The sequence below is a fragment of the Eretmochelys imbricata genome, chromosome 2 (assembly GCF_965152235.1).
Source record: "Eretmochelys imbricata isolate rEreImb1 chromosome 2, rEreImb1.hap1, whole genome shotgun sequence".
Taxonomy (NCBI): domain Eukaryota; kingdom Metazoa; phylum Chordata; order Testudines; family Cheloniidae; genus Eretmochelys; species Eretmochelys imbricata.
The window spans coordinates 197,567,196-197,580,678 of NC_135573.1; the positions used below are offsets into that span (position 1 = coordinate 197,567,196).

The 13,483-nt window shown below is 42.8% G+C and overlaps 1 protein-coding gene across 1 annotated transcript in view; it reads left to right on the forward strand.

The window, feature by feature from the left end:
• The window catches only part of NEK10 (NIMA related kinase 10), a 180,126-nt gene that overhangs the window by 130,515 nt on the left and 36,128 nt on the right, over positions 1 to 13,483 (forward strand). Inside the window, exon 29 of the mRNA XM_077809309.1 lies at positions 9,565 to 9,613. Coding sequence (XP_077665435.1) covers positions 9,565 to 9,613 — 49 coding nt within the window. The remainder of the gene's footprint in view (positions 1 to 9,564; positions 9,614 to 13,483) is intronic.

The window sequence follows — 13,483 nt, forward strand, 5'->3', positions numbered from 1 at the left end:
TCTGTGGCCTGCACTGTGCAGGATCATCAGACTAGATGATCATAATGGTCCCTTCTGACCTAAATATCTATGAATCAGTGAATCTAAATTGCTTGTCATTCATTTTTCTTGGGCTGTGATTTGCACACCAACAAAGCATCTTCATTTACTAATGGCTAAATAGCTCTTTGCCAAGTTTCAGCTCATCCACTGAAGTGCCTAAAGGGGAAAGAATCCATCAATTCCTCTTACACCCATTAATTTTAGTCAGAAATTCCAGAATTTGTCACATTTCCCCACCAAGAAAGTTTGTAACTGGTACAAAACCACTGCTGGGTTACATTTAAGAAAAATAATTACATAAATCACAGATTTTAGATCACCAGGCTGTGGTTTCTTAATGCTGAATATTTTCAGTGTTGGGTATAAAAAGTTGTCAAAAGTTCTTTTCTTCTAGGAAAAATAAAAGACAACTTTATGAAAAATATTCGTTTTTTAAAATTTTTAAAGTTCCCTGATATTTGTAGCATCTTTATTAGAGCTGTAAGGAATTTTTGACAACATATTTTTCAACAGAAAATGCAACATCTAAACTGAAACTTTTCTTGGAAAAGGGTTGGTTTTGATGAATTTTTCAACTTGAAAAAAAGTTTTCAAAACAGTTTTGAAATTGTTGAAACATTTTGCTTTGCCACTTTCTAAATGAAAAACTCTGGTTTTTGTTTTTTCTGGATCAAAATGACTTTTTGTTTCTCTCTCTCTCTCTGTATATATTTATTTTAAAAAATAGGACATGGTCAAAATTGAAACAAAATATTTAAATTGATCCAAGCCAGTTATTTTCTCCCAGAATTTTGTTTATGTGAACATTTTTGAGATTTTGACTTTTTGCCTGATTTGGGAAGGGGAATTTTTCACACAACAGGTAAAACTCTTTCCCATCCAGCTCTAATGATTGTGATATGGTGTATCATTCCTATGAATATGTTTTTTCAGCATGCACCCCTACTTTATAAGTGAATAACAGCACCCAGGAATTCTAGACATCACTCACTCTCTTTCTCTGTAGGATTCCCCCTCTCCTCCCTATTTGAAACTTCCTGATCTTTTGCAAAAAGGCATTCCGTGCCAAAAATGTTCTATGGGACAGAAACTGGTGTGCAGGATAAGGTATAATACAGAAGTATTTGGCCCGATTATGGGCCAGGAGATACTGTGATATGTTTAATTATATACTTTATGCCCTTTTTAAAAAAAAATCTGTAAAGGTAGAACTGTATTTAACAGTTATAAGAAGAAGGGGACTGAGCTTGTAGTGCAGTCATTTTTAACTTCACAAGACCGATTCCCTTAACAACTTCAAGTTTGCCCTATGCAAAAAACCTCATATGCTGTCGTAATTGTTCATGCTTCTTGACAATGACTTGTATCTGATCTTACTGGGTGTACTGAGTCAGGAGTTGACTTAGTACCCTGTCACACAAATCTCCACCCTCAATTGATTGAGGGTGCCAATTAACTCAGTAGAGATATAGCGGAGGGTATAATTGGATGAAAGTAACCCCAGCAGCTGGAACGCTATAAGGATACTTAACATGGGGAAATAGATTCAATATGTGTTCTGACCCAGCCACTCCCAGTCTCTATTCAAGCCCAAGTTAATGGTATCTAGTTTGCATATTAATTCAAGATCAGCAGTTTCTCATTGGAATCTGTTTTGAAGCTTTTCTGTTGCAGACAAAATAGTGCGATATGAAATTGTTGTTAAAATCATTTTAAAAAAATAGTTTCCTTGAAAGATATTTTGTAGGTTAGACAAGAGCGTAGTTAATTATTTATGATCTTCCCTGTGTGTCTATTGCAGTGGGGATATTGTGTCTTTTGGTCACAGTTCATATAGGAACGAATCCATTTAATTGTCTTAAGATTATTAATAAAGAACAGATATTTATGTGATACTAAGCAAAGAGAACAGAAACAGAAAATGGTTACAAGCAAATAAAATAACATGCTTTATAGGCCTAAAATGTAATTCTAGCAAATTGTGTCTTCTTAAATGGCTTTCTCGCTTACAGCATCCCCATCCCTTCCTGGTAGGAGGATCCAATGTTCAGAGAATCAGAGGGTGTTGTCCTTTTTGTTACCAAAGTGATGAACAACTAGAATGCCTTTTTACTCTCCTTATATTTCCCCAAATCCATTGTCTATGCCTTGAGAGCCAGGTAGATTCCCTAGGGTACAGACTCTGTCCTCCAGTGTGCTTAGTACACTGTTTCCTCCACCACTTGTAGCTTGATTGTTTACCTTATATGTTAATATTCTTTCATGGTTGTCATAAATATAAAGGGAAGGGTAAACCCCTTTGAAATCCCTCCTGGCCAGGGGAAAGCTCCTCTCACCTGTAAAGGGTTAAGAAGCTAAAGGTAACCTCGCTGGCACCTGACCAAAATGATCAATGAGGAGACAAGATACTTTCAAAAGCTGGGAGGAGGGAGAGAAACACCATGTCAAGGTTCCTCCCCCGCTCTGAACTCTAGGGTACAGATGTGGGGACCTGCATGAAAAAACCCCCTAAGCTTATCTTTACCAGCTTAGGTCAAAATATTCCCAAGGTACAAAATATTCCCCCCCGTTGTCCTTGGACTGGCCGCTACCACCACCAAACTAATACTGGTTACTGGGGAAGAGCTGTTTGGACGCGTCTTTCCCCCCAAAATACTTCCCAAAACCTTGCACCCCACTTCCTGGACAAGGTTTGGTAAAAAGCCTCACCAATTTGCCTAGGTGACTACAGACCCAGACCCTTGGATCTTAAGAACAATGAACAATCCTCCCAACACTTGCACCCCCCCTTTCCTGGGAAATGTTGGATAAAAAGCCTCACCAATTTGCATAGGTGACCACAGACCCAAACCCTTGGATCTGAGAACAATGAAAAAGCATTCAGTTTTTTACAAGAAGACTTTTAATAAAAAATAGAAGTAAATAGAAATAAAGAAATCCCCCCTGTAAAATCAGGATGGTAGATATCTTACAGGGTAATTAGATTCAAAAACATAGAGAACCCCTCTAGGCAAAACCTTAAGTTACAAAAAAGATACACAGACAGAAATAGTTATTCTATTCAGCACAATTCTTTTCTCAGCCATTTAAAGAAATCATAATCTAACACATACCTAGCTAGATTACTTACTAAAAGTTCTAAGACTCCATTCCTGGTCTATCCCTGGCAAAGACCCAGCATACAGACAGACACAGACCCTTTGTTTCTCTCCCTCCTCCCAGCTTTTGAAAGTATCTTGTCTCCTCATTGGTCATTTTGGTCAGGTGCCAGCGAGGTTACCTTTAGCTTCTTAACCCTTTACAGGTGAGAGGAGCTTTCCCCTGGCCAGGAGGGATTTCAAAGGGGTTTACCCTTCCCTTTATATTTATGACAATGGTCAATCCATATTCCATTATCTGTGTCAGGCTTGATTTATGCATTGCCTCCAAAACACATTTTAAGAATATATATCTGGCACATATACATAACTTTATACACAGTCCATACACACATCATGGTGTTCCTGACCAGCATGTCACCAGTTTACGTATGATACCTTACAAGAAACACTTTTATAGTACAATATGTGTGCAGTTGATTCAGTATAGGCCAAGACTATAGCAGGGTTAAAAAAGAACTAGATAAATTCATGGAGGATAGGTCCATCAATGGCTATTAACCACAATGGACAGGGATGGTATCCCTAGCCTCCGTTTGCCAGAGGCTGGTAGTGGGCACATTCAGTACCCATGGAGTCAATGCCTATGCAGGATGTAGTTGCTGAAATTGCAGCTACTGCCCAGGATCAACTAAAATAACTTTTAAAAAGCTTATAAAAACTATTATATATAATTTGGTTAATTTGACCTTGCTACTGAGAAGATGTTAGAAAAAGCATTTAAAAAAAACAAATACTATTATTGTTTTCCCCTCCCTCAGGCACACCAATGATTCTTATATGAGCGCTGATTTAATTTTCCTTTCAGTCCAGTTAGTTTTAGGAGGCATTTTTTTAAAGACACTACCAGACAGAAAAGCAAAGCAAAGCAAAACATTCTCTCTCCCTATTTTTTATAGCCTTCTCTCCTTGTCACAATATCTTCACTTAATATTACATGTTGTAAGCAGAGGCAAGAAGATGGTCAGACTACTGCAAGGGGAAAATTTTAAAAACTGTGCACTAGAATTTGTTTATATGACTTTTACTGATGTTCATGTGAGTCCTGAAACTAAATCCTTAAATATTCCTTTGAATTAAGTCTCCAATTAAAGATGGCAATCATAGTAACTTTCCTGGTGCCCCACTGATTTTCTTAAAAGACCTCACAGAATTAATAGAAATTTTCATAGTAGAGGGACTGGTAAAGATCAAAGGATCTGGTCTAGACACTTCCCCTAAAAGTTATGAGGGAGTCCTCTTCCCAGCTCCAACCATTTTGTGCAAGCTCATTTATAGGGGCCCAATCCAGTAGGTGAACTCTGAGTAGGCTTTTCATATTGGATCCTGCAGGCAAGTTTGGCAGAGCAACTCTTATTTTCCATGGTTCATGAATCACTCTGGGACTTAGGCTCTGGACCCCTTGGTTGGGGCAGCAGCAGATACCCAGAAGCAGAAACATAGATGCCTATGGAACATTTACTGCAAAAATTTAGATGCCAAACTAGTTTAGGCACTAGCAGGTTCAGGGGCACACTTACTAGACTTCTGTGAAACCCAGTGGAGCCTGATTCTGGGGTTTAGGCATGTAAAGTGGTAGTTAGGTACCTACATTCTTCTGTGAATCTAGTCTCTGGATGATATTTATTTATTTTGCCTTCAGACTACCATAAACTAACAGCTGGTCTACACTGTAGACAAATCCATACCCGTAAAAGATGTAGCTATACTGACCTAACCCCTGGTGTAGACAGTGCTAGGTTGATGGAAAAATTCTTCCATTACTCTAGCTCTACTGCCTCTAGGGAAAGTGGATTACCTACACTGACAAGATAACCCCTTCCATCGGTATAGGTAGAGTCTACACTGAAGTGTTACAGCAGCTGCAGCTGTGCTGCTGTAGTATTTCAAATGTGGACAGGCCCTAAGAAATGTGTCTCAACACTCATGGCTTGTCTACCTGGGGACACTAGGGAAGTTAAGACAAATCAACTAAAGGTCAGAAGTCAACGTGCATAAATTAAAGCACATTACCCCCCACCCAGGTGGATGTTCTGTTTCAGGAGTAAAGTAGCCTTAGTTACCTGTGCCTTAATCCTCCTCCAAGGAGGATTAATATATTGCAAACAAGTAAGACCACTTTACTTCTGATTAAGAGCTTCAACACGGGTGGAGGTGGGGTTAACACACTTTAATTTATGCCCATTGACTTTTCACTTTTAGTTGATTCTCCTTAACTTCTCCGAGCGTCCCTGTGGAGACGTGCCCTCAATTTACAAGCCATTTGGACTAAACCATATTTTCCCCACACAACACCATTGTCCCCATTCAAACTGTAGCCTGATCTACAGATTATGTATAAATTATTTTGATTACTTAAGAATTCCCAGTTATCACTTTGAGGGTTGACAGATTCTTGACCCAAGATCAGGCCCAGTATTACTAAAATTACAGTATAGTTGTGCACACTCCGATGTGCACAGTTGCAACGCTCACACTATAGGAACTCTTCTGTATTTACAATAAATTTATTAATACATTTAGCACAGTCACAAACACTCTAACCAGTAAGGTGGACAGAGATAATAAATGTACATCTGAACATTCATATGCTCTCACCATCACTTGCAGATGAACTTAAATTGTTAGCCATTATCTTCCTTATCATTACCAGTTGCAATCATTCTGGCACCTCCCAAGGGCTACATCTCTCCCTCCCTCCCTCCCCCACCCCCCCAGCTGGGATACAGCTTTTATAAAATGTTACACGGATACCACTATGTCTAATGCATATTCAGTAGGGGGTTCTGCCCTCTTCCTTATTTGTATTTCCTCATGCTACTAATGTTAGGGGTCATTCTCCTATAGATTAGTTTATTAATGATCTCAACTTATTTTCAAGTACTTCAACTTGTTGCCATGGCACTCCTGTGTTCAGACATTTGCAGGCATTCTATCCAAAAGCTGGTATTGGCTGAAGTCATTATGGGCAAAATTCCCCCTCACACTCTGTTCCGCAAAACTTAGGGGTGACCATTAGGTCATTTATCTGTGTCAAAGTTCATAGGCCTCAAGGCTTATGCTAACGGCTGAAGCCAATGTGTTACAGGATACAGGCCTGTAGATTCCTTGCATTACTGCTGAGTATAATGAAGGCAAGGCAGTAAATATAATAAAGCCAAGCTTGCCCTAGGGGCTACAAAATCCAAAGAGACTTCTATGGGAAAGAGAAAGTATGGCCTTATCAGGGAATCTGAGTTCCATTCCTGCTGTGTAACCTTGGGCAAGTCCTTCACCTGTCTGTGCTTCTGTTTCCTCTCTTATCCTTTGTCTGGCTTGTCTGTTTGAGACAGTTCCTCCTCTGGAGAGCTTACAATCTGTTACTGCTAGTATTATTAGTAGTAGTATTTATTTATTTGTATTATTGTTGTGCCTAAATGTGAGGTGCCTCCTTGTGCTAATCACTGTATAAACACTTACTGTGTGTTTATACAGTGTCTATCACAAAGGGACCCCAGTCTCGGCTGAGGACTTTATGTGGTACTCTAATTCAAATTATTATTGTTAACCACAACAGGGCCACTGGATAATAGCTATTGTTTAGTGACCTGCATCACTACTTCTGTTTCTTTGGTACTAAAAAGTATTTCCCCAATCTTGGTTTGTGATTCAGGAACTGTGTCTATTACATGTATGCCAGGTACTTATGAGTGTATAGAGACAGGCTCTTTGGTGTGAAATATCATGCAACAGTATATTCATAAGTCACAAGATTGGCAGGTCAAATATGATGAGTCAGCTTCTGGTTTGACTATGGAAGGAAGCTATTTCCTGTTTGGGAGACAATGTATTTGACACAGGGATAGGAGTCTGTATATATAGTATAATTTAGAAGTATGTACGTTCTTGAGAAGGGGCAGCTGGCTCCTCTGAGTTAACACTGCTCTTTCAGAACTCCATCAAGCAGCTCTGTGTTCAAAACGAGGTCTCTAGCCAAATGGTGTCTGATACTGCTCTAGGAGCTTATTTGTTCTTTTATATTTCTCAAACCCATTATACTCTGTTACAACCATGCCTTGAAGCTATTATCCAAAATCCTTACCCAAGCTATGTGATCCCAGTGTCAATTAAAACTACACTACCACCCTTGGATTGATATTATTGTATTTGCTTCCATAAACAAAAAGGGAGCCATTTGCAACTCCAAAGAGCCCCACTCAAAGTTTTTACATTTCACAAGGATGTGTTTGAGACAGTGAGCACTCTAAACTCCCTAATCAGGAGCCATGATATAATGATCGTCAAAATGTCCTGTAAACATCACGTGATACTGAGTTTCATGGCTCTCCTGTTGATGTTATTTGTACGTCAGTAGTGCCCAAAGGCCTAAATCAAAATCAGGGCCCAGGGGATGTTGATTTGTTCTGTGGAAACTCTCTTCTCTGTCTTAAATCTCACTGTTAAATCCATTTGCAGCCAAAATATTCTATATTTTATTTCTTGACTCATCGAAGAGAATCTAGCCCATTTGTAGTTGCATCGTTTACTTATTCTTTGAGCCAAGTGCCATGCAGTAGGTGTACCTGTTTTGCTGTACAACAGTAACAGGGAAAACAAGAGAGAGGTATGACTTTTTTATCGTCAGCTCTGACCTAAATAAAAGATGAATGGTTTCTTTTATAATTTATCTTAACCTGAGCTCCATATGATAGATGACAATCTCCTTCGCGATCTTTTCATTATTGCCAGGGAATCTTGAAAAGGGAAGAAAACTGTAGAGACTATAATGTAGCACATTTTGAGGGTATGTCTTCACGAGTAACATTAAAGCACTGCTGCGGCAGTGCAGGAACGTGGCTGTGTAGTTGCAGCACCAGCGCCGGGAGAGAGCTCTCCCAGCACTGTAAAAAAAAACCACCCTCATGAGGGGAGTAGCTACCAGTGCTGGTGCACTGTCTACCCTGCACTTCAGTGCTTAAGCTTGCATCGCTCAGAGGGCTGTTTTTTTTCCACACCCCTGAGTGAGAAAGTTTCAGCGCTGTAAAGTGGCAGTGTAGACAAGGCCTCACGTCTTGACATGTGCTTGAGCCTCATGGAAAAGGATTCAAGTCACTTGGAAGTTTATTCAGATTTGAAGGATGGGCCTTTTCTGAAATCTCAAATGTTTGCTCTCATACTGATGCAGCTCCACCAGCACTGGCAATGGTGGGAAAACTAGTGTCAGATCTGGCACAATAAGTTTTAGTACAGTGTTGTCCAATTCTGAGTAATTAAACACTGCTGTTCCCAGGCGACGATAATACTTTCATTGTTACTACCAATAGTGGAAAGAGAGGTACCACAGACAAGGGTAGAATATACTATGAATATGCAAAGGAAAAATGGTGAAGACCTGCTTAGTTTCTGCTATTAAGATGACCTTTGATAGGATGAAATATTTCTTTGTTCTGAATGTACAGACACATTCTGCCTTCCCACACAAAATGGGGGCAAGAGGCAGTGGTCTAAACACAGTTAGAATTAAAATGGTTTGCGGAGCAGTAGGTAAGTTATCATCAATAGAACAGTTGTACAGAAATCTTTTCTGTCATGGCTTATAAGTGAATAAATAGTAAAGATTATGAAGGATCCCCCCCCAATGCATTGGGGAACTATGTGAATGAATGTCCTAGCGTTGATTAGGAGACTGCTCGGTCCAGTGGTTAGAGAACAGATACACTGGGTTCTGTTCTAGCTCTCCTACTGATTCACTGCATAATTGTGAGCAAGTCAGTTAACTTCATTGCAGCTTAGCTGCTATGTCTTTAAATCAGTGGGACTATTTGAGAAGTAAGGTACTGTTCACATACACAAGAGTGAGAGAATTTGGCCCAAAGTAAAAAGCTAAAAATTAGTGGCAATTTTTAAGTTTTATATTTATTTTCTGCTGTTGTGTACTAAGACATTTCTAGAATTATATAGAGCCTTAAATATATGTTTATGATATTTTATATTGTGCCATGAAAACTCAAAATTTTATCTCTGAAAAATAGTACTCTTTCTGCAGGGAAAAAGATACATTAAGGCCCCAGTCTTGCAAAGACTTTCATACATGCTTAGTTTTAAGCAAGTGAGTGATCCAACATATACATCAATCTTTGTGGTAGTGAGATCTTGGTTATGATGCAGGCAGATCCTTGGTGCATCACAAGGGGACTCAGCACTTAAATGTGTTATTCAAGATCACTGACTCTTTGTACAATGCTTGCAATTTTGAAGTTTAGATTTAGTTCTTAAGGGATGGTGGGGTTCAAGATTTTGGCACAATATACCTGCTGGGAAATTGACAATATTTCTATAAGATTCTTTCACTACAGAGAATATAGCCGTTGTGCATTTGTTTCAGGTATAATTAAACGAAGTTTCAGTGCTTCTGAAAGACAACCTCAGACAAGGTATGTACAATTTTAGGTTTCAAAAATCAGATTTGGTGATTGTTATTTTGAATTCCAGTGTGGATATTCCACAAATAATTTTTCCTAGTTGTCCTGGATGAAACGTTTGTGGAGTGTCTGCAAATGTTTTAATTACCTCAAGCTAATTGAGGATCAATTAACTTGAGGTAAAAACTCTGTCAACATACTGTTATGGATTGTCTATGCACAGAAGTTGCACCAGTTTAACGAAAGGTATGACATTAAATTGATTTAGTTAAACAAGTGCAGTTTTATGACTGGACACCTTTATGTCAGTGCTAACTAGAGCTGGTAGAAAAATACATTTTTTTATTTCTGCAAAATATTTTGAACAAAGCATATTTTTGGTGGGAAAAATATGCATGTATGTATTTAACTGTGCACACAAATGTCTTGTCCTTTGAACTACTCTAAACTAGCTAGTGCTTCTTTACAAAATTAGATAAATGTTTTGGGAAATCCATGATCTGGTTAAATAGATTCTCCGGTTGCTGTCAACATATAAATGCCTTCTTGGTCTAGGGAGGAATGAGCACCAGGAGGGGTACCAAGAGGACTTGAATACTATTCCCCCATCTTTGTTAACTGACCTTAATAGTACATAGACCTTCACAGTCCTTTTTAGTGAGGCATCACACCACTCTTAGGCCAACATTGTTACCACCCTTTTACAATGGAATAACTGAGGTTATGCAATTTGCTCAAGATCACATACAAAGTCTTTGTTAGAACCTGGAGTAGATTCAGATCAGCTAATACCTTTTATCCACTAGAGAAGAAAGCCATCAATGCAAATTTTCTGTTCCTTATAGTCACCATGGGTAAAGTGGGGCTAATAATACTTACCCGCCTTTATAAAGTGTGTTGACCTATACTGAGGAAAAAGGTTTCGATAGTTTAGTGGATTAGGGAAGGTTTTATACACTGAAGATCTGGATCTAACACTCCTTTGCTGTATGTTGAAGGCAAATAAATAGAACCTTAAATGTATTATTGTATAAAAACACTCATGCTTTTTAAACCAGTCTCATGATTATTTTGGAACCTGACTCATGATTTTGGTTGTCAGTCCTGTATACTACTTGCCAGAAACTTTGTAAATTAAGGATTGTTGTTTTTTCACCCTGCTGAAGCAAGTCAACCTCTGTTTGTGGTTTTGTGGGTCTTTTTTTGTTTTGGACCAGATCAGAGAAAAGCTCTGCACAGTGGTGCATGCACCTTACAGAGGCAGGTGCAATATGTTGTTTCTTTTAACATTGTGTGGCAAATTGCCGGCACTACTATGGTGGGTCTCATGCTTTCTCTTCTTGGGGTGGGGGTGGGGGGGTGTTTCAGGGCACCATTTCTTGCCCCTGAACTGGGGTATTAACTGCCCCACTAGTGTCCTAGAGGAGGGGAGTGGAAAGGGAGGGACCCAGGTCAGCCCTCTACTCCGGGTCCCAGCCCAGGGGCCCTAGGGATAATGGTAAACTACTAGAACTAGTAGCAGTTCCTTCCCCTGGGCTACTTCCGTCTTCTGCCTTTCAGCTTGTGGGGCTTCCTGCCCTCCCTCTGCACAAACCAGGTGTCCCTTTACCTAGGGTCTTAGTCTTCTTAGCGCACTGCAGCACTTTTCCAAACTCTCCTCTGCTTCTCTCCAAACTGCTCTCTGCCCCAACACCTATCCACTCTGTTTCAAGTCCTCCAAACTGCTCTCCGCTCCAATGCCAATCCACTCTGCTCTCTGCTCCAAAGCCAATCCTCTCTGCTCCAACTTCTCCTCTTGTCTGATTGAAGCAGTGGGTTTTTATCATGTGACTGGCTTCAGGTGCTTTAATTAATTTAGAGCAAACTTTCTTCCCTCTAAAGGGAAGAAGGCTCCCTTCTAACACTCTCCTGCTGCCCTCTGGCCTGGGCTTTCCTTGCTTTTTGCCCCTGCTTCAGTTCCCCCGCCTGACCGGGCCAGACGCTTTTTCTTTTTCTTCGTTTTGTTTTTTTTTTGCTGGTTTTTTTTTGCTGCCGTTCGAGTGCTGGTCGGCTGCCAGCTTGCCTGCCAGCCCCCCACGCCTGCCCTCGGACGCTGCTATTGCTTCAGCTGCAACCCCAGCAGGAGTGGGGGAGGACGGCCGACCCGCTCCCTGGAGGAGGAGAGTGGACGCCGCCAAACCCAAACGTTTTGCTGTTCGTTTGTGGATCCGTAATTAATCTTCTTCTTATCTTTGCTTGGCATTTTTGGAATGCTCCACAAAGACCGGGAGAGAAGAGAGCTGACAGAGACATCGCCCGGGGAAGCTACAAATCATCGTGGAGGGGGCCGTAAGACTGAGTAACTTTTGAACTGTACTCTCGTGTGGTGGGAGTTTGACTGTGTCTTAACTGCGTTTGTAGGGGCACAGGGGGTGTTGCATGAAGCTGCCCCCCGATCCATCGGTGCCCGCCCCAACACTATTACAACCGTCACGGCCCCCCGCCATCCGTCCCTGCTGGCAACCTGCCATCTGCCTCTAGCCTCAACTGCTTGCTTTGAATTCCATCATCCGGACCAGACACAAGAGCCGACCAAATGAGACTCTTTGGATAAACGCGCGTGGGTCCGCGTTCCCCCCTACCACCCCCGGACTGCCCACCCCACAGTTTGCCCCTACTACCTGACCCCAACTCCTGTTTCCTTTCCCCTGTCCAGTCCGACCCATTTGGCCCCCCCCCCGCCTGCAGCCCAACAGGGAAAAGTGGTTAATCTGCTTCCCCCTCCTCCTTCTGGTGTCTCCCCGTCTCTCCCTGCTCACGATGGCGGGGAATGAGAGGGGTGAGTCCCCTCTAACAACCTCAGTTGCCCCCCGCCCTCCCCACCACTGCTGCCAAAACACCTGCCACCATCCCTGCTGGGGCATCGGCAGCCAGAGGCACTGGGGCGACTATTACCGCTGCTATGCCCACCGCCCCCCCAGATTCTAGGAAAGCCCCCCCATTTAGCCGGAAAGGCCAGGGTGCGAATAAGGGGAAGGGCCCAGCCACAACCACCAAGCCCTCCATGGCAGAGGCTGCCCCCACCGCTGTGGCCTCGTCATCGACCATGGCGTCCCTCCCCGCTGTTCCCTCCACCAGCTCTGCGAGCATCCCTCCCCCGGCCCCCAGGGCATATGCCCAGGCGGTGGCAGCCCCCCGCGCCTGCCGCCTCGTCCTCTCGCCCACCCACCGCCTCCGCTACCATCAATAGTGGCCGGGGCCCCTTTCCCACCATGACCAGGAAGCACGGAGTCCGTTGCCTCCTGGTGCCCGCCTCGCCCCACGTGGAGACATACGTGCAGGCGTTGGCGAGAGTGGTAGGACCCACGGCTATTGTGGTGGCCTCCAAAATGTACAGGAAGGTCGTCTTTTTCTTAGCATCGGAGGCTGCTGCCCAGGAGGCGGTGGAGAAGGGCCTGGTGGTGGGGGGGGAGTTTGTCCCCGTGGAGCCGCTAGAAGACCTGGGCGTCTGCCTAGTTGTGACCTCTGTCCCTCCTTTTCTACCCAATGCCGCCCTGTTACCCGCTCTCTCCACCCTGGGGAAACACGTTTCTGTCATCAGCCCTCTCCCGTTGGGCTGCAAGGACCCCACCCTCCATCACGTCCTTTCATTTCGCCGGCAAGTGCAGCTTCTACCGCCGCCGCCGGCACGTGACGAAGAGGCGCTCGAGGGGTCCTTCCTAGTCCCCTACCATGGAGCCCGCTATCAGGTCTACTATTCCACAGGAGAGGCCCGGTGCTACCTCTGCCGATCAGCGGGGCATGTCCGAAGAGACTGCCCCTTGGCCCGGCGGGGAGGGGCACCCGAGACCCCCAAGACCCGGCAGGACATCGGCTCCGTCATTGCTGGCGCCCCTGGCCGCC